Genomic DNA, 26,411 nt, shown 5'->3' on the forward strand with positions numbered 1-26,411 from the left:
GCATTGTTTAAAGTGGCTAGTGATATATTTACATCATTTCCCATCAACTCCCATTATTAAAGTGGCTGGAGTTGGGTCAGTGTCAATGACAGTGTGTTGGCAGCAGCCACTCACTGTTAGTGGTGGCTGTTTAACAGTCTGATGGCCTTGAGATAGAAGCTGTTTTTCAGTCTCTCGGTCCCAGCTTTGATGCACCTGTACTGACCTCGCCTTCTGGATGACAGCGGGTGAACAGGCAGTGGTTCGGGTGGTTGATGTCCTTGATGATCTTTATGGCCTTCTTGTAACATCGGGTGGTGTAGGTGTCCTGGAGGGCAGGTAGTTTGCCCCCGGTTATGCGTTGTGCAGACCTCACTACCCTCTGGAGAGCCTTACGGTTGAGGGCGGAGCAGTTGCCGTACCAGGCGGTGATACAGCCCGCCAGGATGCTCTCGATTGTGCATCTGTAGAAGTTTGTGAGTGCTTTTGGTGACAAGCCGAATTTCTACAGCCTCCTGAGGTTGAAGAGGCGCTTCTGCGCCTTCTTCACGACGCTGTCAGTGTGAGTGGACCAATTCAGTTTGTCTGTGATGTGTATGCCGAGGAACTTAAAACTTGCTACCCTCTCCACTACTGTTCCATCAATGTGGATAGGGGGCTGTTCCCTCTGCTGTTTCCTGAAGTCCACAATCATCTCCTTAGTTTTGTTGACGTTGAGTGTGAGGTTATTTTCCTGACACCACACTCCGAGGGCCCTCACCTCCTGCCTGTAGGCCGTCTCGTCGTTGTTGGTAATCAAGCCTACCACTGTTGTGTCGTCCGCAAACTTGATGATTGAGTTGGAGGCGTGCGTGGCCACGCAGTCGTGGGTGAACAGGGAGTACAGGAGAGGGCTCAGAACGCACCCTTGTGGGGCCCCCGTGTTGAGGATCAGCGGGGAGGAGATGTTGTTGCCTACCCTCTACTCCATCACGACAAAACCCCAAAAAGGCACTCTACTCCATCACTACAAAACCCCTCAACGGCACTCTACTCTATCACTACAACCCCCCTCAAAGGCACTCTACTCCATCACTACAAAACCCCTCAACGGCAGTACACCTCCATCATATTGATTCCAATCCTCTCAGATCAGGTGCCTGGGAGACGGGGGTTGAGGCCTAGGTGTCGATTAGGATTCCCTTTCTCTCATTACGGGTGATGTACTGCACTTGTCTGGAGGAAGTAGATTGGGTGTGCCTGTTTTTCTTCAGGCGGGATGACCGATTCTTGCCCACGTGAGCAGAGTTCACACAATTTCATCAGTTTGCGCCCAGCGGTATACGCTGAAGGATCTGCTCTCAAAACGACAGCCATGAGGGGTAGAGTTGACACTGTCACATTCGTCTGCTTTTGTTGCTGTCTGCCCCCCCGATATTCTGTGTTTTAGTTACTAATGATGCCCTACAGCACTATCCAACTCCACCCAGTCCCAAATGGACTTGGAGAGATCGGGGAGATCTGAGATGACTTGACAGGTGCTAAGAGTATTGTGAAAAAAGGCTACAGTCTTGCGTCATGTCTGATCTACAGTCCAAGCTGGCCAGTGCTTCCAGATGCCCAGGCAAACATGCCGTGTGTTGTTTAACTGCAGAGTGGGTTGAGATTTGAATATGCGGTCTGTACCTGTCTGTATGGGTTAGGGCCTGCAGACTGTGTTGAAGCTGTCTGTACCTGTGTGTATGGGTTAGGGCCTGTAGACTGTGTTGTAGCTGTCTGTACCTGTCTGTACGGGTTAGGGCCTGCAGACTGTGTTGTAGCTGTCTGTACCTGTCTGTACGGGTTAGGGCCTGCAGACTGTGTTGAAGCTGTCTGTACCTGTGTGTATGGGTTAGGGCCTGCAGACTGTGTTGAAGCTGTCTGTACGGGTTAGGGCCTGCAGACTGTGTTGAAGCTGTCTGTACCTGTGTGTATGGGTTAGGGCCTGCAGACTGTGTTGAAGCTGTCTGTACCTGTCTGTATGGGTTAGGGCCTGCAGACTGTGTTGAAGCTGTCTGTACCTGTCTGTATGGGTTAGGGCCTGTAGACTGTGTTGAAGCTGTCTGTACCTGTGTGTATGGGGGTTAGGGCCTGTAGACTGTGTTGAAGCTGTCTGTACCTGTCTGTACGGGTTAGGGCCTGTAGACTGTGTTGAAGCTGTCTGTATGGGTTAGGGCCTGTAGACTGTGTTGAAGCTGTCTGTACCTGTGTGTACGGGTTAGGGCCTGTAGACTGTGTTGAAGCTGTCTGTACGGGTTAGGGCCTGTAGACTGTGTTGAAGCTGTCTGTACGGGTTAGGGCCTGTAGACTGTGTTGAAGCTGTCTGTATGGGTTAGGGCCTGTAGACTGTGTTGAAGCTGTCTGTATGGGTAGGGCCTGGAGACTGTGTTGAAGCTGTCTGTATGGGTTAGGGCCTGCAGACTGTGTTGAAGCTGTCTGTACCTGTGTGTTGAAGCTGTCTGGGGTTAGGGCCTGTAGACTGTGTTGAAGCTGTCTGTACCTGTGTGTATGGGTTAGGGCCTGCAGACTGTGTTGAAGCTGTCTGTACCTGTCTGTACGGGTTAGGGCCTGCAGACTGTGTTGAAACTGTCTGTACCTGTCTGTATGGGTTAGGGCCTGCAGACTGTGTTGAAGCTGTCTGTACCTGTCTGTATGGGTTAGGGCCTGTAGACTGTGTTGAAGCTGTCTGTACCTGTGTGTACGGGTTAGGGCCTGTAGACTGTGTTGAAGCTGTCTGTACCTGTCTGTACGGGTTAGGGCCTGTAGACTGTGTTGAAGCTGTCTGTATGGGTTAGGGCCTGTAGACTGTGTTGAAGCTGTCTGTACCTGTCTGTACGGGTTAGGGCCTGTAGACTGTGTTGAAGCTGTCTGTACGGGTTAGGGCCTGTAGACTGTGTTGAAGCTGTCTGTATGGGTTAGGGCCTGCAGACTGTGTTGAAGCTGTCTGTATGGGTTAGGGCCTGTAGACTGTGTTGAAGCTGTCTGTACCTGTCTGTACGGGTTAGGGCCTGTAGACTGTGTTGAAGCTGTCTGTACCTGTCTGTATGGGTTAGGGCCTGCAGACTGTGTTGAAGCTGTCTGTACCTGTGTGTACGGGTTAGGGCCTGTAGACTGTGTTGAAGCTGTCTGTATGGGTTAGGGCCTGGAGACTGTGTTGAAGCTGTCTGTACCTGTCTGTACGGGTTAGGGCCTGCAGACTGTGTTGAAGCTGTCTGTACCTGTGTGTATGGGTTAGGGCCTGTAGACTGTGTTGAAGCTGTCTGTACCTGTGTGTATGGGTTAGGGCCTGCAGACTGTGTTGAAGCTGTCTGTATGGGTTAGGGCCTGTAGACTGTGTTGAAGCTGTCTGTACCTGTCTGTACGGGTTAGGGCCTGGAGACTGTGTTGAAGCTGTCTGTACCTGTGTGTATGGGTTAGGGCCTGTAGACTGTGTTGAAGCTGTCTGTACCTGTGTGTATGGGTTAGGGCCTGGAGACTGTGTTGAAGCTGTCTGTACCTGTGTGTATGGGTTAGGGTTAGGGCCTGTAGACTGTGTTGAAGCTGTCTGTACCTGTGTGTATGGGTTAGGGCCTGCAGACTGTGTTGAAGCTGTCTGTATGGGTTAGGGCCTGCAGACTGTGTTGAAGCTGTCTGTACCTGTGTGTATGGGTTAGGGCCTGTAGACTGTGTTGAAGCTGTCTGTACCTGTGTGTATGGGTTAGGGCCTGCAGACTGTGTTGAAGCTGTCTGTATGGGTTAGGGCCTGCAGACTGTGTTGAAGCTGTCTGTATGGGTTAGGGCCTGTAGACTGTGTTGAAGCTGTCTGTACCTGTCTGTATGGGTTAGGGCCTGCAGACTGTGTTGAAGCTGTCTGTACCTGTGTGTATGGGTTAGGGCCTGTAGACTGTGTTGAAGCTGTCTGTACCTGTCTGTACGGGTTAGGGCCTGTAGACTGTGTTGAAGCTGTCTGTACCTGTGTGTATGGGTTAGGGCCTGCAGACTGTGTTGAAGCTGTCTGTACCTGTGTGTATGGGTTAGGGCCTGTAGACTGTGTTGAAGCTGTCTGTATGGGTTAGGGCCTGTAGACTGTGTTGAAGCTGTCTGTACGGGTTAGGGCCTGTAGACTGTGTTGAAGCTGTCTGTACCTGTGTGTATGGGTTAGGGCCTGCAGACTGTGTTGAAGCTGTCTGTACCTGTCTGTATGGGTTAGGGCCTGTAGACTGTGTTGAAGCTGTCTGTACGGGTTAGGGCCTGTAGACTGTGTTGAAGCTGTCTGTATGGGTTAGGGCCTGTAGACTGTGTTGAAGCTGTCTGTACCTGTCTGTATGGGTTAGGGCCTGGAGACTGTGTTGAAGCTGTCTGTACCTGTGTGTATGGGTTAGGGCCTGTCAGACTGTGTTGAAGCTGTCTGTACCTGTCTGTACGGGTTAGGGCCTGCAGACTGTGTTGAAGCTGTCTGTACCTGTGTGTACGGGTTAGGGCCTGTAGACTGTGTTGAAGCTGTCTGTACGGGTTAGGGCCTGTAGACTGTGTTGAAGCTGTCTGTACGGGTTAGGGCCTGGAGACTGTGTTGAAGCTGTCTGTATGGGTTAGGGCCTGCAGACTGTGTTGAAGCTGTCTGTATGGGTAGGGCCTGGAGACTGTGTTGAAGCTGTCTGTATGGGTTAGGGCCTGTAGACTGTGTTGAAGCTGTCTGTACGGGTTAGGGCCTGTAGACTGTGTTGAAGCTGTCTGTACCTGTCTGTACGGGTTAGGGCCTGTAGACTGTGTTGAAGCTGTCTGTACCTGTCTGTATGGGTTAGGGCCTGTAGACTGTGTTGAAGCTGTCTGTACCTGTCTGTATGGGTTAGGGCCTGTAGACTGTGTTGAAGCTGTCTGTACCTGTGTGTATGGGTTAGGGCCTGCAGACTGTGTTGAAGCTGTCTGTACCTGTCTGTATGGGTTAGGGCCTGTAGACTGTGTTGAAGCTGTCTGTACCTGTGTGTATGGGTTAGGGCCTGTAGACTGTGTTGAAGCTGTCTGTACCTGTCTGTACGGGTTAGGGCCTGCAGACTGTGTTGAAGCTGTCTGTATGGGTTAGGGCCTGTAGACTGTGTTGAAGCTGTCTGTACCTGTCTGTATGGGTTAGGGCCTGTAGACTGTGTTGAAGCTGTCTGTACCTGTGTGTATGGGTTAGGGCCTGTAGACTGTGTTGAAGCTGTCTGTACCTGTCTGTATGGGTTAGGGCCTGGAGACTGTGTTGAAGCTGTCTGTATGGGTTAGGGCCTGTAGACTGTGTTGAAGCTGTCTGTACCTGTCTGTATGGGTTAGGGCCTGGAGACTGTGTTGAAGCTGTCTGTACCTGTGTGTATGGGTTAGGGCCTGTAGACTGTGTTGAAGCTGTCTGTACCTGTCTGTATGGGTTAGGGCCTGTAGACTGTGTTGAAGCTGTCTGTACCTGTGTGTATGGGTTAGGGCCTGTAGACTGTGTTGAAGCTGTCTGTATGGGTTAGGGCCTGTAGACTGTGTTGAAGCTGTCTGTACCTGTGTGTATGGGTTAGGGCCTGCAGACTGTGTTGAAGCGAGCCGTCTCTTCAAAGATCAGCTCCTTCAGGGTCTCTTTGGGGAGATCATCAAGCTCCATCGCAAACTTGAAGGGAGTCTCTGTTACAGGCTAGCAGAAAGAGAGAGGAGGTTAGAGTCTCTGTTACAGGCTAACAGAAAGAGAGAGGAGGTTAGAGTCTCTGTTACAGGCTAACAGAAAGAGAGAGGAGGTTAGAGTCTCTGTTACAGGCTAACAGAAAGAGAGAGGAGGTTAGAGTCTCTGTTACAGGCTAACAGAAAGAGAGGAGGTTAGAGTCTCTGTTACAGGCTAAAAGAGAGAGAGGAGGGTAGAGTCTCTGTTACAGGCTAACAGAAAGAGAGGAGCTTAGAGTCTGTTACAGGCTAACAGAAAGAGACAGGAGGTTAGAGTCTCTGTTACAGGCTAACAGAGAGAGAGAAGGTTGTAGTCTCTGTTACAGGCTAACAGAAAGAGAGAGGAGGTTAGAGTCTCTGTTACAGGCTAACAGAAAGAGAGGAGGTTAGAGTCTCTGTTACAGGCTAAAAGAGAGAGAGGAGGGTAGAGTCTCTGTTACAGGCTAACAGAAAGAGAGAGGAGGTTAGAGTCTTTGTTACAGGCTAACAGAAAGAGAGAGGAGGTTAGAGTCTCTGTTACAGGCTAACAGAAAGAGAGAGGAGGTTAGAGTCTCTGTTACAGGCTAACAGAAAGAGAGAGGAGGTTAGAGTCTCTGTTACAGGCTAACAGAAAGAGAGAGGAGGTTAGAGTCTCTGTTACAGGCTAACAGAAAGAGAGAGGAGGTTAGAGTCTGTTACAGGCTAACAGAAAGAGAGAGGTTAGAGTCTTTGTTACAGGCTAACAGAAAGACAGACAGGAGGTTAGAGTCTCTGTCACAGGCTAACAGAGACAGACAGGAGGTTAGAGTCTCTGTTACAGGCTAAAAGACAGACAGGAGTTTAGAGTCTCTGTTACAGGCTAACAGACAGACAGGAGGTTAGAGTCTCTGTTACAGGCTAACAGACAGACAGGAGGTTAGTGTCTCTGTTACAGGCTAACAGAGAGACAGACAGGAGGTTAGAGTCTCTTTTACAGGCTAACAGACAGAGAGACAGACAGGAGGTTAGAGTCTCTGTTACAGGCCAACAGAGAGAGAGACAGGAGGTTAGAGTCTCTGTTACGGGCTAACAGACAGACAGGAGGTTAGAGTCTCTTTTACAGGCTAACAGACAGAGAGACAGACAGGAGGTTAGAGTCTGTAACAGAAAGAGAGACAGGAGGGTTAGAGTCTCTGTTAAAGGCCAACAGAGAGAGAGACAGGAGGTTGGAGTCTCTGTTACAGGCCAACAGACAGACAGGAGGTTAGAGTCTCTGTTACAGACTAAAAGACAGACAGGAGGTTAGAGTCTCTGTTACAGGCTAACAGACAGACAGGAGGTTAGAGTCTCTGTTACAGACTAAAAGACAGACAGGAGGTTAGAGTCTCTGTTACAGGCTAACAGACAGACAGGAGGTTAGAGTCTCTGTTACAGGCTAACAGACAGACAGGAGGTTAGAGTCTCTGTTACAGGCTAACAGACAGACAGGAGGTTAGAGTCTCTGTTACAGGCTAACAGACAGACAAGAGGTTAGAGTCTCTGTTACAGGCTAACAGACAGACAGGAGGTTAGAGTCTCTGTTACAGGCTAACAGACAGACAGGAGGGTTAGAGTCTCTGTTACAGGCTAACAGACAGACAGGAGGTTAGGGTCTCTGTTACAGGCCAACAGACAGACAGACAGGAGGTTAGAGTCTCTGTTACAGGCCAACAGAGAGAGAGACAGGAGGTTAGAGTCTCTGTTACGGGCTAACAGACAGACAGGAGGTTAGAGTCTCTTTTACAGGCTAACAGACAGAGAGACAGACAGGAGGTTAGAGTCTCTGTTACAGGCCAACAGAGAGAGAGACAGGAGGTTAGAGTCTCTGTTACAGGCTAACAGACAGACAGGAGGTTAGAGTCTCTGTTACAGGCTAACAGAGAGACAGACAGGAGGTTAGGATGTCTAATCCACTAACATTTTTCATCGACTACTGATTTCTGACAAATACCTCATCTGTAGGGTCGTAGTACTGCTCCAGGTAAGGGTGAGCCAGAGCCGCCTCCACCTCGATCCTCTTGTGGGGGTTAAAGGTCAACATCTTATCCAGCAGGTCCAGAGCTTTGGAGTCGGCTTTGGGGAAGAGGCTGTTCCAGGGGACCTTGCAGCGCAGCGGGAGAGACAGCAGGTAGTTCCTGGCCTTGATGTTAATGATGCAGTTCAGATCCTCCTGGGAAGGAGACCCTAGGATACCTGGAGGGGAGGGAGACAGAAACATGAAGTGTTGTGATAACCAACCACCTCGTCGCCATAACTGGTAAACCACAACAGAGGGGAGAGATGTGGTGAAGATGAGAGAGAGCAGACGTTTACATTTTAGTCAATCTTATCCAGAGGGACTTACAGGAGCAATTAGGGTTAAGTGCCTTGCTCAATGGCACATCGGCAGATTTTCAACTAGTCTGCGCAGGGATTCAAACCAGCGACCTTTCGGGTACTGGCCCAATGCTCTTAATCACTAGGCTACCTGCACCCTGAGGGGAGAGATGTGGGGTGGCAGGTAGCCTAGTGGTTAAGAGGGCCAGTATCCAGCAGGTCCAGCTGGTTTGAATCCCTGGACTAGTTGAAAATCTAAGAGTGTTGGGTAGCAACCAGCAGGTAGCCTAGTGGTTAGAGTGTTGGACTAGTAACCAGCAGGTAGCCTAGTGGTTAGAGTGTTGGACCAGTAACCAGCAGGTAGCCTAGTGGTTAGAGGTTGGCAGCCTAGTGGTTAGTGTTGGACCAGTAACCAGCAGGTAGTCTAGTGGATAGAGTGTTGGACTAGTAACCAGCAGGTAGCCTAGTGGTTAGAGTGTTGGACTAGTAACCAGCAGGTAGTCTAGTGGATAGAGTGTTGGACTAGTAACCAACAGGTAGTCTAGTGGTTAGAGTGTTGGACTAGTAACCAGCAGGTAGCCTAGTGGTTAGAGTGTTGGACTAGTAACCAGCAGGTAGTCTAGTGGATAGAGTGTTGGACTAGTAACCAACAGGTAGTCTAGTGGTTAGAGTGTTGGACTAGTAACCAGCAGGTAGCCTAGTGGTTAGAGTGTTGGACTAGTAACCAGCAGGTAGTCTAGTGGATAGAGTGTTGGACCAGTAACCAACAGGTAGTTAGTGGTTAGAGTGTTGGACTAGTAACCAGCAGGTAGCCTAGTGGTTAGAGTGTTGGACTAGTAACCAGCAGGTAGCCTAGTGGTTTGTGTTGGACTAGTAACCAACAGGTAGCCTAGTGGTTAGAGTGTTGGACTAGTAACCAGCAGGTAGCCTAGTGGTTAGAGTGTTGGACTAGTAACCAACAGGTAGCCTAGTGGTTAGAGTGTTGGACTAGAAACCAGCAGGTAGCCTAGTGGATAGAGTGTTGGACTAGTAACCAGCAGGTAGCCTAGTGGTTAGAGTGTTGGACTAGTAACCAGTAGGTAGCCTAGTGGTTAGAGCGTTGGACTAGTAACCAGTAGGTAGCCTAGTGGTTAGGTTGGACTAGTAACCAGCAGGTAGCCTAGTGGTTAGAGTGTTGGACCAGTAACCAGCAGGTAGCCTAGTGGTTAGAGGGTTGGACCAGTAACCAGCAGGTAGCCTAGTGGTTAGAGTGTTGGACTAGTAACCAGCAGGTAGCCTAGTGGATAGAATTTTGGACTAGTAACCAGCAGGTAGCCTAGTGGTTAGAGTGTTGGACTAGTAACCAGCAGGTAGCCTAGTGGTTAGAGTGTTGGACTAGTAACCAGCAGGTAGCCTAGTGGTTAGAGTGTTGGACCAGTAACCAGCAGGTAGCCTAGTGGTTAGAGGGTTGGACCAGTAACCAACAGGTAGCCTAGTGGTTAAAGTGTTGGACTAGTAACCAGCAGGTAGCCTAGTGGTTAAAGTGTTGGACTAGTAACCAGCAGGTAGCCTAGTGGTTAAAGTGTTGGACTAGTAACCAGCAGGTAGCCTAGTGGTTAAAGTGTTGGACTAGTAACCAGCAGGTCGCCTAGTGGTTAAAGTGTTGGACCAGTAACCAGCAGGTAGCCTAGTGGTTAAAGTGTTGGACCAGTAACCAGCAGGTAGCCTAGTGGTTAAAGTGTTGGACTAGTAACCAGCAGGTAGCCTAGTGGTTAGAGTGTTGGACTAGTAACCAGCAGGTAGCCTAGTGGTTAGAGTGTTGGACTAGTAACCAGCAGGTAGCCTAGTGGTTAAAGTGTTGGACTAGTAACCAGCAGGTAGCCTAGTGGTTAGTGTTGGACTAGTAACCAGCAGGTAGCCTAGTGATTAAAGTGTTGGACTAGTAACCAGCAGGTAGCCTAGTGGTTAAAGTGTTGGACTAGTAACCAGCAGGTAGCCTAGTGGTTAAAGTGTTGGACTAGTAACCAGCAGGTAGCCTAGTGGTTAAAGTGTTGGACTAGTAACCAGTAGGTAGCCTAGTGGTTAGAGTGTTGGACTAGTAACCTGCAGGTAGCCTAGTGGTTAGAGTGTTGGACTAGTAACCAGCAGGTAGCCTAGTGGTTAGGGTTGGACTAGTAACCAGTAGGTAGCCTAGTGGTTAAAGTGTTGGACTAGTAACCAGCAGGTAGCCTAGTGGTTAGAGTGTTGGACTAGTAACCAGCAGGTAGCCTAGTGGTTAGAGTGTTGGACTAGTAACCAGCAGGTAGCCTAGTGGTTAGAGTGTTGGACTAGTAACCAGCAGGTAGCCTAGTGGTTAGTGTTGGACTAGTTACCAGCAGGTAGCCTAGTGGTTAGAGCGTTGGACTAGTAACCAGCAGGTAGCCTAGTGGTTAGAGTGTTGGACTAGTAACCTGCAGGTAGCCTAGTGGTTAGAGTGTTGGACTAGTAACCTGCAGGTAGCCTAGTGGTTAGAGTGTTGGACCAGTAACCAGCAGGTAGCCTAGTGGTTAGAGAGTTGGACTAGTAACCAGCAGGTAGCCTAGTGGTTAGAGGCAGGGAGCCTAGTGGTTAGAGTTTTGGACTAGTAACCGGCAGGTAGCCTAGTGGTTAGAGTGTTGGACTAGTAACCAGTAGGTAGCCTAGTGGTTAGAGTGTTGGACCAGTAACCAGCAGGTAGCCTAGTGGTTAGAGAGTTGGACTAGTAACCAGCAGGTAGCCTAGTGGTTAGAGCTTTGGGCCAGTAACCAGCAGGTAGCCTAGTGGTTAGAGTGTTGGACTAGTAACCAGCAGGTAGCCTAGTGGTTAGAGTGTTGGACTAGTAACCTGCAGGTAGCCTAGTGGTTAGAGTGTTGGACCAGTAACCAGCAGGTAGCCTAGTGGTTAGAGAGTTGGACTAGTAACCAGCAGGTAGCCTAGTGGTTAGAGCTTTGGGCCAGTAACCAGCAGGTAGCCTAGTGGTTAGAGTGTTGGACTAGTAACCAGCAGGTAGCCTAGTGGTTAGAGTGTTGGACTAGTAACCTGCAGGCAGCCTAGTGGTTAGAGCGTTGGACTAGTAACCTGCAGGCAGCCTAGTGGTTAGAGCGTTGGACTAGTAACCAGCAGGTAGCCTAGTGGTTAGAGGCAGGTAGCCTAGTGGTTAGAGTGTTGGACCAGTAACCAGCAGGTAGCCTAGTGGTTAGAGCGTTGGACTAGTAACCAGCAGGTAGCCTAGTGGTTAGAGTGTTGGACTAGTAACCAGCAGGTAGCCTAGTGGTTAGAGCGTTGAACTAGTAACCAGCAGGTAGCCTAGTGGTTAGAGCGTTGAACTAGTAACCAGCAGGTAGCCTAGTGGTTAGAGCATTGGACTAGTAACCAAAAGGTTGCTGGATCGAATCCCAGAGCTGACAAGGTAAAAATCTGTTGTTCTGTGTTCCCCGGTAGGCCTTCATTGTAACTAAGAATTTGCCCTATCAACCGACAGCCTGATCAACCGACAGCCTGATCAACCGACAGCCTGATCAACCGACAGCCTGATCAACCGAACAGCCTGATCAACCGAACAGCCTGATCAACCGAACAGCCTGATCAACCGAACAGCCTGATCAACCGACAGCCTGATCAACCCGAACAGCCTGATCAACCGAACAGCCTGATCAACCGACAGCCTGATCAACCGAACAGCCTGATCAACCGACAGCCTGATCAACCGACAGCCTGATCAACCGAACAGCCTGATCAACCGAACAGCCTGATCAACCGAACAGCCTGATCAACCGACAGCCTGATCAACCGACAGCCTGATCAACCGACAGCCTTATCAACCGACAGCCTTATCAACCGACAGCCTGATCAACCGAACAGCCTGATCAACCGAACAGCCTGATCAACCGATAGCCTTATCAACCGACAGCCTGATCAACCGACAGCCTGATCAACCGACAGCCTGATCAACCGAACAGCCTTATCAACCGACAGCCTGATCAACCGACAGCCTGATCAACCGACAGCCTGATCAACCGACAGCCTGATCAACCGACAGCCTTATCAACCGAACAGTCTGATCAACCTTACAGCCTGATCAACCGACAGCCTTATCAACCGACAGCCTGATCAACCGACAGCCTGATCAACCGAACAGCCTGATCAACCGAACAGCCTGATCAACCGACAGCCTGATCAACCGACAGCCTTATCAACCGACAGCCTGATCAACCCGACAGCCTGATCAACCGACAGCCTTATCAACCGACAGCCTTATCAACCGAACAGCCTGATCAACCGACAGCCTGATCAACCGACAGCCTTATCAACCGAACAGCCTGATCAACCGACAGCCTGATCAACCGACAGCCTGATCAACCGACAGCCTGATCAACCGACAGCCTGATCAACCGAACAGCCTGATCAACCGACAGCCTGATCAACCGACAGCCTTATCAACCGACAGCCTTATCAACCGACAGCCTTATCAACCGACAGCCTGATCAACCGACAGCCTGATCAACCGACAGCCTGATCAACCGACAGCCTTATCAACCGAACAGCCTTATCAACCGAACAGCCTTATCAACCGGTGGCCTGATCAACCGACAGCCTTATCAACCGACAGCCTTATCAACCGACAGCCTTATCAACCGACAGCCTTATCAACCGAACAGCCTTATCAACCGACAGCCTGATCAACCGACAGCCTGATCAACCGACAGCCTTATCAACCGACAGCCTTATCAACCGACAGCCTTATCAACCGACAGCCTGATCAACCGACAGCCTGATCAACCGACAGCCTTATCAACCGACAGCCTGATCAACCGACAGCCTGATCAACCGAACAGCCTTATCAACCGACAGCCTGATCAACCGACAGCCTGATCAACCGAACAGCCTGATCAACCGACAGCCTGATCAACCGACAGCCTGATCAACCGACAGCCTGATCAACCGACAGCCTGATCAACCGACAGCCTTATCAACCGACAGCCTTATCAACCGAACAGCCTTATCAACCGAACAGCCTTATCAACCGACAGCCTGATCAACCGACAGCCTGATCAACCGACAGCCTTATCAACCGACAGCCTTATCAACCGAACAGCCTTATCAACCGACAGCCTGATCAACCGACAGCCTGATCAACCGACAGCCTAATCAACCGACAGCCTTATCAACCGACAGCCTTATCAACCGACAGCCTGATCAACCGACAGCCTGATCAACCGACAGCCTTATCAACCGACAGCCTGATCAACCGACAGCCTGATCAACCGAACAGCCTTATCAACCGACAGCCTGATCAACCGACAGCCTGATCAACCGAACAGCCTGATCAACCGACAGCCTGATCAACCGACAGCCTGATCAACCGACAGCCTGATCAACCGACAGCCTGATCAACCGACAGCCTTATCAACCGAACAGTCTGATCAACCGACAGCCTGATCAACCGACAGCCTTATCAACCGACAGCCTGATCAACCGACAGCCTGATCAACCGACAGCCTTATCAACCGAACAGCCTGATCAACCGACAGCCTTATCAACCGACAGCCTGATCAACCGACAGCCTTATCAACCGACAGCCTTATCAACCGACAGCCTGATCAACCGACAGCCTGATCAACCGACAGCCTGATCAACCGACAGCCTGATCAACCGACAGCCTCATCAACCGACAGCCTCATCAACCGACAGCCTGATCAACCGACAGCCTGATCAACCGACAGCCTGATCAACCGACAGCCTTATCAACCGACAGCCTGATCAACCGACAGCCTGATCAACCGACAGCCTGATCAACCGACAGCCTGATCAACCGACAGCCTTATCAACCGACAGCCTGATCAACCGACAGCCTGATCAACCGACAGCCTGATCAACCGACAGCCTGATCAACCGACAGCATTATCAACCGAACAGCCTGATCAACCGACTGCCTGATCAACCGACAGCCTGATCAACCGACAGCCTGATCAACCGACAGCCTTATCAACCGAACAGCCTTATCAACCGAACAGCCTTATCAACCGACAGCCTGATCAACCGACAGCCTGATCAACCGACAGCCTTATCAACCGACAGCCTTATCAACCGAACAGCCTTATCAACCGACAGCCTGATCAACCGACAGCCTGATCAACCGACAGCCTTATCAACCGACAGCCTTATCAACCGACAGCCTGATCAACCGACAGCCTTATCAACCGACAGCCTGATCAACCGACAGCCTGATCAACCGAACAGCCTTATCAACCGACAGCCTGATCAACCGACAGCCTGATCAACCGAACAGCCTGATCAACCGACAGCCTGATCAACCGACAGCCTGATCAACCGACAGCCTGATCAACCGACAGCCTTATCAACCGACACCCTTATCAACCGACAGCCTTATCAACCGACAGCCTGATCAACCGACAGCCTGATCAACCGACAGCCTGATCAACCGACAGCCTTATCAACCGAACAGCCTGATCAACCGACTGCCTGATCAACCGACAGCCTGATCAACCGACAGCCTGATCAACCGACAGCCTTATCAACCGACAGCCTGATCAACCGACAGCCTGATCAACCGACAGCCTGATCAACCGACAGCCTGATCAACCGACAGCCTGATCAACCGACAGCCTGATCAACTGACAGCCTGATGCTGAGATGCCTTATATAACCTGGTGGTGCTGAGATGCCTTATATAACCTGGTGGTGCTGAGATGCCTTATTCAACCTGGTGGTGCTGAGATGCCTTATTCAACCTGGTGGTGCTGAGATGCCTTATATAACCTGGTGGTGCTGAGATGCCTTATATAACCTGGTGGTGCTGAGATGCCTTATTCAACCTGGTGGTGCTGAGATGCCTTATATAACCTGGTGGTGCTGAGATGCCTTATATAACCTGGTGGTGCTGAGATGCCTTATATAACCTGGTGGTGCTGAGATGCCTTATTCAACCTGGTGGTGCTGAGATGCCTTATTCAACCTGGTGGTGCTGAGATGCCTTATATAACCTGGTGGTGCTGAGATGCCTTATATAACCTGGTGGTGCTGAGATGCCTTATATAACCTGGTGGTGCTGAGATGCCTTATATAACCTGGTGGTGCTGAGATGCCTTATATAACCTGGTGGTGCTGAGATGCCTTATATAACCTGGTGGTGCTGAGATGCCTTATATAACCTGGTGGTGCTGAGATGCCTTATATAACCTGGTGGTGCTGAGATGCCTTATATAACCTGGTGGTGCTGAGATGCCTTATATAACCTGGTGGTGCTGAGATGCCTTATATAACCTGGTGGTGCTGAGATGCCTTATATAACCTGGTGGTGCTGAGATGCCTTATATAACCTGGTGGTGCTGAGATGCCTTATATAACCTGGTGGTGCTGAGATGCCTTATATAACCTGGTGGTGCTGAGATGCCTTATATAACCTGGTGGTGCTGGTGGTGCTGAGATGCCTTATATAACCTGGTGGTGCTGAGATGCCTTATATAACCTGGTGGTGCTGAGATGCCTTATATAACCTGGTGGTGCTGAGATGCCTTATATAACCTGGTGGTGCTGAGATGCCTTATATAACCTGGTGGTGCTGAGATGCCTTATATAACCTGGTGGTGCTGAGATGCCTTATTCAACCTGGTGGTGCTGAGATGCCTTATATAACCTGGTGGTGCTGAGATGCCTTATATAACCTGGTGGTGCTGAGTGGCTGCTTCCCCGATAACCCTAATAATTACAGGGGACTGTTATTTATTTGTTATTTCTCCTTTATTTGACCAGGTATTTATATATATATAACCCTTTATTTAACCAGGTATTTATATATATAACCCTAACCCTTTATTTAACCAGGTATTTATATATATAACCCTAACCCTTTATTTAACCAGGTATTTATATATATAACCCTTTATTTTACCAGGTATTTATATATATAACCCTTTATTTAACCAGGTATTTATATATATAACCCTCTATTTAACCAGGTATTTATATATATAACCCTAACCCTTTATTTAACCAGGTATTTATATATATAACCCTAACCCTTTATTTAACCAGGTATTTATATATAACCCTTTATTTTACCAGGTATTTATATATATAACCCTTTATTTAACCAGGTATGTATATATATAACCCTTTATTTAACCAGGTATTTATATATATAACCCTTTATTTAACCAGGTATTTATATATATAACCCTTTATTTAACCAGGTATTTATATATATAACCCTTTATTTAACCAGGTATTTATATATATAACCCTTTATTTAACCAGGTATTTATATATATAACCCTTTATTTAACCAGGTATTTATATATATAACCCTTTATTTAACCAGGTATTTATATATATAACCCTTTATTTAACCAGGTATTTATATATATAACCCTAACCCTTTATTTAACCAGGTATTTATATATATAACCCTAACCCTTTATTTAACCAGGTATTTATATATATATCCCTAACCCTTTATTTAACCAGGTATTTATATATATATAACCCTAACCCTTTATTTAACCAGGTATTTATATATATATAACCCTAACCCTTTATTTAACCAGGTATTTATATATATATAACCCTAACCCTTTATTTAACCAGGTATTTATATATATATAACCCTAACCCTTTATTTAACCAGGTATTTATATATATAACCCTTTATGTAACCAGGTATTTATATATATAACCCTTTATTTAACCAGGTATTTATATATATATAACCCTAACCCTTTATTTAACCAGGTATTTATATATATAACCCTAACCCTTTATTTAACCAGGTATTTATATATATATAACCCTAACCCTTTATTTAACCAGGTATTTATATATATATAACCCTAACCCTTTATTTAACCAGGTATTTATATATATATAACCCTAACCCTTTATTTAACCAGGTATTTATATATATAACCCTTTACTTAACCAGGTATTTATATATATAACCCTTTATTTAACCAGGTATTTATATATATAACCCTTAATTTAACCAGGTATTTATATATATAACCCTAACCCTTTATTTAACCAGGTAGGCAAGTTGAGAACAAGTTGTCATTTACAATTGCGACCTGGCAATTGTGTCACCAGTAACATGGGGAAACTGTTCTGCTGTAAATCTCAATGACCGACGACAGACCTTCCTCGCACAATGCTTTCTACATAAATCACAGAACAGACCACATACACTAATAAACCAGCATCTTCATCAGAAAAACATTGTTGATTTAAAAAAAAAATGTATTGTTGATTTTAAGAATGCTTTTGATTCCATATGACATGATGGATTAGATTACAAAACCCTTCAAACAGCATTGTGGGTAAACTACATGACATCATACTATCTATTTACTCCTTAACAACATGTAGTATTAAACTGAACAATAACTGGGGTTTGCACAAGGGCGAGGGGTGAGACAAGGGTGCAGTTTAAGTCCAACCCTGTTCAAGATCTATGTCAATGAACCAGCAGCGTTGTTGGTTGATCTACAGCCCCTGGACTGCCCCTCAAAGAGGTCAGATTCCTGCTCTACCGAGACGACCCTGTCCTACCATCCCCAACAGATCAGGGTCTAACCAGATGTCCTACCGTCCCCAACAGATCAGGGTCTACCCAGATGACCTACTGTCCCCAACAGATCAGGGTCTACCCAGATGTCCTACTGTCCCCAATAGATCAGGGTCTAACCAGATGACCTACTGTCCCCAACAGATCAAGGTCTAACCAGACGACCCTGTCCTACCGTCCCCAACAGATCAGGGTCTACCCAGATGACCTACTGTCCCCAACAGATCAGGGTCTAACCAGACGACCCTGTCCTACTGTCCCCAACAGATCAGGGTCTAACCAGACGACCTTGTCCTACCGTCCCCAACAGATCAGGGTCTACCCAGATGACCTACTGTCCCCAACAGATCAGGGTCTACCCAGACGACCTTGTCCTACCGTCCCCAGCAGATCAGGGTCAACCCAGATGTCCTACTGTCCCCAACAGATCAGGGTCTAACCAGACGACCCTGTCCTACCGTCCCCAACAGATCAGGGTCTAACCAGACGACCCTGTCCTACCGTCCCCAACAGATCAGGGTCTACCCAGATGACCTACCGTCCCCAACAGATCAAGGTCTACCCAGATGACCTACCGTCCCCAACAGATCAAGGTCTACCCAGATGTCCTACCGTCCCCAACAGATCAAGGTCTACCCAGATGTCCTACCGTCCCCAACAGATCAGGGTCTACCCAGATGTCCTACCGTCCCCAACAGATCAGGGTCTACCCAGATGACCTACCGTCCCCAACAGATCAGGGTCTACCCAGACGACCTTGTCCTACCGTCCCCAGCAGATCAGGGTCTACCCAGATGTCCTACCGTCCCCAACAGATCAGGGTCTAACCAGACGACCCTGTCCTACCGTCCCCAACAGATCAGGGTCTACCCAGACGACCTTGTCCTACCGTCCCCAACAGATCAGGGTCTACCCAGATGTCCTACCGTCCCCAACAGATCAGGGTCTACCCAAATGGCATATATTATTATTATTATTATCAGGGTCTACCCAGATGTTCTACCGTCCCCAACAGATCAGGGTCTAACCAGACGACCCTGTCCTACCGTCCCCAACAGATCAGGGTCTAACCAGACGACCTTGTCCTACCGTCCCCAACAGATCAGGTCTACCCAGACGACCTTGTCCTACCGTCCCCAACAGATCAGGTCTACCCAGACGACCTTGTCCTACCGTCCCCAACAGATCAGGTCTACCCAGACGACCCTGTCCTACCGTCCCCAACAGATTAGGGTCTAACCAGACGACCCTGTCCTACTGTCCCCAACAGATCAGGGTCTACCCAGACCCTGTCCTACCGTCCCCAACAGATCAGGGTCTACCCAGATGACCTACCGTCCCCAACAGATCAGGGTCTACCCAGATTGTCCTACCGTCCCCAACAGATCAGGGTCTACCCAGATGTCCTACCGTCCCCAACAGATCAGGGTCTACCCAGATGACCTTGTCCTACCGTCCCCAACAGATCAGGGTCTACCCAGACGACCTTGTCCTACCGTCCCCAGCAGATCAGGGTCTACCCAGATGACCTACCGTCCCCAACAGATCAAGGTCTACCCAGATGACCTACCGTCCCCAACAGATCAGGGTCTACCCAGATGACCTACTGTCCCCAACAGATCAAGGTCTACCCAGATGTCCTACCGTCCCCAACAGATCAAGGTCTACCCAGATGACCTACTGTCCCCAACAGATCAAGGTCTACCCAGATGTCCTACAGTCCCCAACAGATCAAGGTCTACCCAGATGTCCTACAGTCCCCAACAGATCAGGGTCTACCCAGACGACCTTGTCCTACTGTCCCCAGCAGATCAGGGTCTACCCAGATGACCTACTGTCCCCACAGATCAAGGGTCTACAGGAACAAGTTCAAATTCTTTGGGAATACAACATAACCTGGACACTCAACCTAAATTTACAGAAAACTACCGTGGTGATTTGACAGAAAAAGGCCAGGAATCAGAGCTGCAGACACCCAATGAGGAAATACCATGTTTGAACATGTCCAATGGTACAACTACCTGGGCCTAAACGTCAGCGCCAACTACCTGGGCCTAAACGTCAGTGCCCACTACCTGGTCCTAAACGTCAGCGCCCACTACCTGGGCCTAAACGTCAGTGCCAACTACCTGGGCCTAAACGTCAGTGCCAACTACCTGGGCCTAAACGTCAGTGCCAACTACCTGGGCCTAAACGTCAGTGCCAACTACCTGGGCCTAAACGTCAGTGCCAACTACCTGGGCCTAAACGTCAGTGCCAACTACCTGGGCCTAAACGTCAGTGCCCACTACCTGGGCCTAAACGTCAGTGCCAACTACCTGGGCCTAAACGTCAGTGCCAACTACCTGGGCCTAAACGTCAGTGCCAACTACCTGGGCCTAAACGTCAGCGCCAACTACCTGGGCCTAAACGTCAGCGCCAACTACCTGGGCCTAAACGTCAGCGCCAACTACCTGGGCCTAAACGTCAGCGCCAACTACCTGGGCCTAAACGTCAGCGCCAACTACCTGGGCCTAAACGTCAGCGCCAACTACCTGGGCCTAAACGTCAGCGCCAACTACCTGGGCCTAAACGTCAGTGCCAACTACCTGGGCCTAAACGTCAGCGCCAACTACCTGGGCCTAAACGTCAGCGCCCACTACCTGGGCCTAAACGTCAGTGCCCACTACCTGGGCCTAAACGTCAGTGCCCACTACCTGGGCCTAAACGTCAGTGCCCACTACCTGGGCCTAAACGTCAGTGCCCACTACCTGGGCCTAAACGTCAGTGCCCACTACCTGGGCCTAAACGTCAGTGCCAACTACCTGGGCCTAAACGTCAGTGCCAACTACCTGGGCCTAAACGTCAGTGCCCACTACCTGGGCCTAAACGTCAGTGCCCACTACCTGGGCCTAAACGTCAGTGCCCACTACCTGGGCCTAAACGTCAGTGCCCACTACCTGGGCCTAAACGTCAGTGCCCACTACCTGGGCCTAAACGTCAGTGCCAACTACCTGGGCCTAAACGTCAGTGCCAACTACCTGGGCCTAAACGTCAGTGCCCACTACCTGGGCCTAAACGTCAGTGCCAACTACCTGGGCCTAAACGTCAGTGCCCACTACCTGGGCCTAAACGTCAGTGCCAACTACCTGGGCCTAAACGTCAGTGCCCACTACCTGGGCCTAAACGTCAGTGCCAACTACCTGGGCCTAAACGTCAGTGCCCACTACCTGGGCCTAAACGTCAGTGCCCACTACCTGGGCCTAAACGTCAGTGCCCACTACCTGGGCCTAAACGTCAGTGCCCACTACCTGGGCCTAAACGTCAGTGCCCACTACCTGGGCCTAAACGTCAGTGCCCACTACCTGGGCCTAAACGTCAGCGCCCACTACCTGGGCCTAAAGCATGCCCACTACCTGGGCCTAAACGTCAGTGCCCACTACCTGGGCCTAAACGTCAGCGCCCACTACCTGGGCCTAAACGTCAGCGCCAACTACCTGGGCCTAAACGTCAGCGCCCACTACCTGGGCCTAAACGTCAGTGCCCACTACCTGGGACTAAACGTCAGTGCCAACTACCTGGGCCTAAACGTCAGTGCCCACTACCTGGGCCTAAACGTCAGTGCCCACTACCTGGGCCTAAACGTCAGTGCCCACTACCTGGGCCTAAACGTCAGTGCCCACTACCTGGTCCTAAACGTCAGTGCCAACTACCTGGTCCTAAACGTCAGTGCCCACTACCTGGGCCTAAACGTCAGTGCCCACTACCTGGGCCTAAACGTCAGTGCCCACTACCTGGTCCTAAACGTCAGTGCCCACTACCTGGTCCTAAACGTCAGTGCCCACTACCTGGTCCTAAACGTCAGTGCCCACTACCTGGTCCTAAACGTCAGTGCCCACTACCTGGTCCTAAACGTCAGTGCCCACTACCTGGTCCTAAACGTCAGTGCCAACTACCTGGTCCTAAACGTCAGTGCCCACTACCTGGTCCTAAACGTCAGTGCCAACTACCTGGGCCTAAACGTCAGTGCCCACTACCTGGTCCTAAACGTCAGCGGACGGTGGATTTGGTGAATACAGAAAAACCTGCAAAGCATTTTACTCCATCCTAACCAAATGAATTCCCAATTTCTGTCAATTTACTAATGACACGATTTGGGGGGGGACCTTCTGTAGCTCAGTTGGTAGAGCATGGCGCTTGTAACGCCAGGGTAGTGGGTTCGATCCCCGGGACCACCCATACGTAGAATGTATGCACACATGACTGTAAGTCGCTTTGGATAAAAGCGTCTGCTAAATGGCATATATTATTATTATTATTATTATTATTTACTAATGACATCTCCCTCATCCAGAATAATTCCTGCCAAGGCAGCAGCTACTCTTCCTGGAGTTTATTATGGATCCCCATTAGTTCCTGCCAAGGCAGCAGCTACTCTTCCTGGGGTTTATTATGGATCCCCATTAGTTCCTGCCAAGGCAGCAGCTACTCTTCCTGGGGTTTATTATGGATCCCCATTAGTTCCTGCCAAGGCAGAAGCTACTCTTCCTGGGGTTTATTATGGATCCCCATTAGTTCCTGCCAAGGCAGAAGCTACTCTTCCTGGGGTTTATTATGGGTCCCCATTAGTTCCTGTCAAGGCAGCAGCTACTCTTCCTGGGGTTTATTATGGATCCCCATTAGTTCCTGCCAAGGCAGCAGCTACTCTTCCTGGGGTTTATTATGGATCCCCATTAGTTCCTGCCAAGGCAGCAGCTACTCTTCCTGGGGTTTATTATGGGTCCCCATTAGTTCCTGCCAAGGCAGCAGCTACTCTTCCTGGGGTTTATTATGGATCCCCATTAGTTCCTGCCAAGGAAGCAGCTACTCTTCCTGGGGTTTATTATGGATCCCCATTAGTTCCTGTCAAGGCAGCAGCTACTCTTCCTGGGGTTTATTATGGATCCCCATTAGTTCCTGCCAAGGCAGCAGCTACTCTTCCTGGGGTTTATTATGGATCCCCATTAGTTCCTGCCAAGGCAGAAGCTACTCTTCCTGGGGTTTATTATGGATCCCCATTAGTTCCTGCCAAGGCAGAAGCTACTCTTCCTGGGGTTTATTATGGGTCCCCATTAGTTCCTGTCAAGGCAGCAGCTACTCTTCCTGGGGTTTATTATGGATCCCCATTAGTTCCTGCCAAGGCAGCAGCTACTCTTCCTGGGGTTTATTTATGGATCCCCATTAGTTCCTGCCAAGGCAGCAGCTACTTTTCCTGGGGTTTATTATGGGTCCCCATTAGTTCCTGCCAAGGCAGCAGGTCTCTTCCTGGGGTTTATTATGGATCCCCATTAGTTCCTGCCAAGGAAGCAGCTACTCTTCCTGGGGTTTATTATGGATCCCCATTAGTTCCTGTCAAGGCAGCAGCTACTCTTCCTGGGGTTTATTATGGATCCCCATTAGTTCCTGCCAAGGCAGCAGCTACTCTTCCTGGGGTTTATTATGGATCCCCATTAGTTCCTGTCAAGGCAGAAGCTACTCTTCCTGGGGACCTCTTGTGGGGTATGTATAGGGTGTCTGAGCCGCGTGCCAGTAGTTCAAACAGACAGCTTATACCTCTCACAAATACTACAAGTAGCGATGAAGTCAATCTCTCCTCCATTTTGAGCCAGGAGAGATTGACATGCCCATTATTCATGTTAGCTCTCTGTGTACATTTAAAGGCAGCTATGATCAGTGTACTATATTACATTAAAAAAAAATCCAACTTTTACATTACCGCGTAGTTAACCAATAAAATGGTCTGATGATGATGTGGATGTAACTCCGTATACAGTATCCCAAAATAAATAAATGATCTCACTCCAATACATTGTAATAGAAAGTCAGCAAAAAATAGATACGCTCTGCTACCTGTCTATTTTCAGGGAAATCATCCTGATTAACTCTTCAGTCACATCCCAGTTTACTTATGGTCTTGCCTACACCTAGCGACATTAACAAAAAAAATAGATTTTAGTTTATCATTTTATTTGGAATGGCAAGCCAGACCGCTGTGCCATACAGATTGACAGCTGTGCCATACAGATTGACAGCTGTGCCATGCAGATTGACAGCTGTGCCATGCAGATTGACAGCTGTGCCATGCAGATTGACAGCTGTGCCATGCAGATTGACAGCTGTGCCATGCAGATTGACAGCTGTGCCATGCAGATTGACAGCTGTGCCATGCAGATTGACAGCTGTGCCATGCAGATTGACAGCTGTGCCATACAGATTGACAGCTGTGCCATACAGATTGACAGCTGTGCCATACAGATTGACAGCTGTGCCATACAGATTGACAGCTGTGCCATACAGATTGACAGCTGTGCCATGCAGATTGACAGCTGTGCCATACAGATTGACAGCTGTGCCATACAGATTGACAGCTGTGCCATACAGATTGACAGCTGTGCCATGCAGATTGCAACATAGTTTGGAAGATTTGATGTACCGATTCCATGGCACATGGTTTATGAATTGACACGTAAAACGAAACCGGATTCAAAACTTTAAATTGTTCTATTTAAATTATTATACAAAATTCTTGCAACCAATAGAATGTTATTTATATGGGGGATACCACCTTCCCCGCTCTGCAGAGTCATTAGATCTTTTGTTTTGGTACTGCCCATATCTAGCTTGTTTTTGGTCACAGGTCCAGGAATGGCTGAAGAATTGTAATATTTACCTGGAGTTAACCCTGCAGACAGCACTACTGGGTGATCTGGAAAGTCCTAGTCAAATGGATCAAGACTACTTCTAGAAAAACGTTTTATTTTCAATTGACAATCTGAAGAAACAATGAGAATAGAAAGGTTCAGAAGAGGTAGATGGGAGGGTTTGGAGCTGAAGGTTGGGACTAATAACAACAAGATAAATAATGTAAAATATACTGGCACATGTCAGTAAAACGCGGGTTAAGAACTTTTGTGAAAGGGCACAGTTTGAAAGATAAGGGAAAACAGAATGTTGAGTTGTGGACTGCAGAGTGAAGGAAAAGGAGCCAACAAGTGCTCAGCATATGTGGGAACTCCATCAAGACTGTTGGAAAAGCATTCCAGGTGAAGCTGGTTGAGAGTGTGTAAAGCTGCCATCAAGGCAAAGGGCAGCCACTTAGAATATTCTCAAATATAAATATATTTGTTTAACACCTTTTTGGTTACTACATGATTCCGTATGTGTTATTTCATAGTTTTGATGTCTTCAATATTATTCTACAATGTATAAAATAGTCAAAATAAAGAAAAACCCTTGAATGAGTAGGTGTTCTAAAAACAAATTGAATGGTATATATATATATATATATATATGGGTCACTTAGAAATGTCCTGCTTTTTGAAAGAAAAGCAATTTTGTCCATTAAAATAACATCAAATTGATCAGAAATACAGTGTAGACATTGTTAATGTTGTAAATGACTGTTGTAACTGGAAACGGCAGATTTGTTATGGAATATCTACATAGGCGTACAGAGGCCCATTATCATCAACCATCACTCCTGTGTTCCAATGGCACGTTGTGTTAGCTAATCCAAGTTTATAATTTTAAAAAGGTTAATTGATCATAAGAAAATCCTTTTGCAATTATGTTAGCACAACTGAAATCTGTTGTTCTGATTAAAGAAACAATAAAACTGGCCTTTAGACTAGTTGAGTATCTGGAGCATCAGCATTTGTGGGTTTGATTGCACACTAAAAATGGCCAGAAACAAAGAACTTTCTTCTTAAACTCATCAGTCTATTCTTGTTCTGAGAAATGAAGGCTATTCCACATAAGAAATTGCCAAGAAACTAAAGACCTTGTACAACGCTGTGTACTACTCCCTTCACAGAACAGCACAAACTGGCTCTAACCAGAATAGAAAAGAGGAGGCCCCGGTGCACAACTGAGCAAGAGGACAAGTACATTAGAGTGTCTAGTTTGAGAAACAGACGCCTCATGAGTCCTCAACTGGCAGCTTCATTAAATAGTACCCGCAAAACACCATTACATTTTACATTTAAATCATTTAGCAGACGCTCTTATCCAGAGCGACTTACAAATTGGTGCATTCACCTTATGACATCCAGTGGAACAGCCACTTTACAATAGTGCATCTAAATCTTTTAAGGGGGGTGAGAAGGATTACTTTATCCTATCCTAGGTATTCCTTAAAGAGGTGGGGTTTCAGGTGTCTCCGGAAGGTGGTGATTGACTCAACAGTGAAGAGGCGACTCCGGGATGCTGGCCTTCTAGGCAGAGTTGCAAAGAAAAAGCCATATCTCAAACTGGCCAATAAAAATAAATGATTAAGATGGGCAAAAGAACACATACTGGACGGAGATACATGAGTGAGTACCCAGTATGTGGCTGAGCAGTGTGTGTACCCAGTATGTGGTTGAGCTGTGTGTGTGTGTGTGTGTGTGTGTGTGTGTGTGTGTGTGTGTGTGTGTGTGTGTGTGTGTGTGTGTGTGTGTGTGTGTGTGTGTGTGTGTGTGTGTGTGTGTGTGTGTGTGTGTGTGTGTGTGTGTGTGTGTGTGTGTGTGTGTGTGTGTGTGTGTGTGTGTGTGTGTGTGTGTGTGTGTGTGTGTGTGTGTGTGTGTGTGTGTGTGTGTGTGTGTGTGTGTGTGTGTGTGTGTGTGTGTGTGTGTGTGTGTGTGTGTGTGTGTGTGTGTGTGTGTGTGTGTGTGTGTGTGTGTGTGTGTGTGTGTGTGTGTGTGTGTGTGTGTGTGTGTGTGTGTGTGTGTGTGTGTGTGTGTGTGTGTGTGTGTGTGTGTGTGTGTGTGTGTGTGTAATGTGTGTGTGTGTGTGTGTGTGTGTGTGTGTGTGTGTGTGTGTGTGTGTGTGTGTGTGTGTGTGTGTGTGTGTGTGTGTGTGTGTGTGTGTGTGT

The 26,411-nt window shown here is 48.4% G+C and overlaps 1 protein-coding gene and 1 long non-coding RNA gene across 29 annotated transcripts in view; both read right to left on the minus strand.

Moving 5' to 3' along the window:
• LOC118380828 (mitogen-activated protein kinase 1-like) overlaps positions 1 to 26,411 on the minus strand; it is a 76,914-nt gene that overhangs the window by 9,107 nt on the left and 41,396 nt on the right. The window contains exons 6-14 of one of the 28 annotated variants that reach the window (XM_052479827.1): positions 7,601 to 7,842; positions 5,184 to 5,629; positions 5,002 to 5,087; positions 4,391 to 4,905; positions 4,084 to 4,169; positions 3,548 to 3,997; positions 2,700 to 3,081; positions 2,203 to 2,439; positions 1,693 to 2,018 (exon numbers count right to left, since the gene is read on the minus strand). In XM_052479827.1, coding sequence (XP_052335787.1) covers positions 5,513 to 5,629; positions 7,601 to 7,842 — 359 coding nt within the window. In that variant the 3' untranslated portion in view covers positions 1,693 to 2,018; positions 2,203 to 2,439; positions 2,700 to 3,081; ... (3 more) ...; positions 5,002 to 5,087; positions 5,184 to 5,512. Of the gene's footprint in view, positions 1 to 1,619; positions 2,067 to 2,202; positions 2,440 to 2,497; positions 2,546 to 2,593; positions 3,216 to 3,357; positions 3,446 to 3,547; positions 4,036 to 4,083; positions 4,170 to 4,217; positions 4,342 to 4,390; positions 5,630 to 7,600; positions 7,843 to 26,411 lie in introns of those variants that run through there. The other 27 variants (XM_052479845.1, XM_052479826.1, XM_052479846.1 and 24 more) reach the window with 27 other exon arrangements.
• Positions 1,656 to 3,505, minus strand: LOC127911882 (uncharacterized). Its single transcript, XR_008079756.1, has 3 exons — positions 3,446 to 3,505; positions 2,117 to 2,202; positions 1,656 to 1,730 (listed from the first exon to the last, which is right to left on the minus strand). It is a non-coding gene; the product is annotated as an uncharacterized LOC127911882 (long non-coding RNA).

This window comes from Oncorhynchus keta, chromosome 25 (assembly GCF_023373465.1).
Source record: "Oncorhynchus keta strain PuntledgeMale-10-30-2019 chromosome 25, Oket_V2, whole genome shotgun sequence".
NCBI lineage: Eukaryota > Metazoa > Chordata > Actinopteri > Salmoniformes > Salmonidae > Oncorhynchus > Oncorhynchus keta.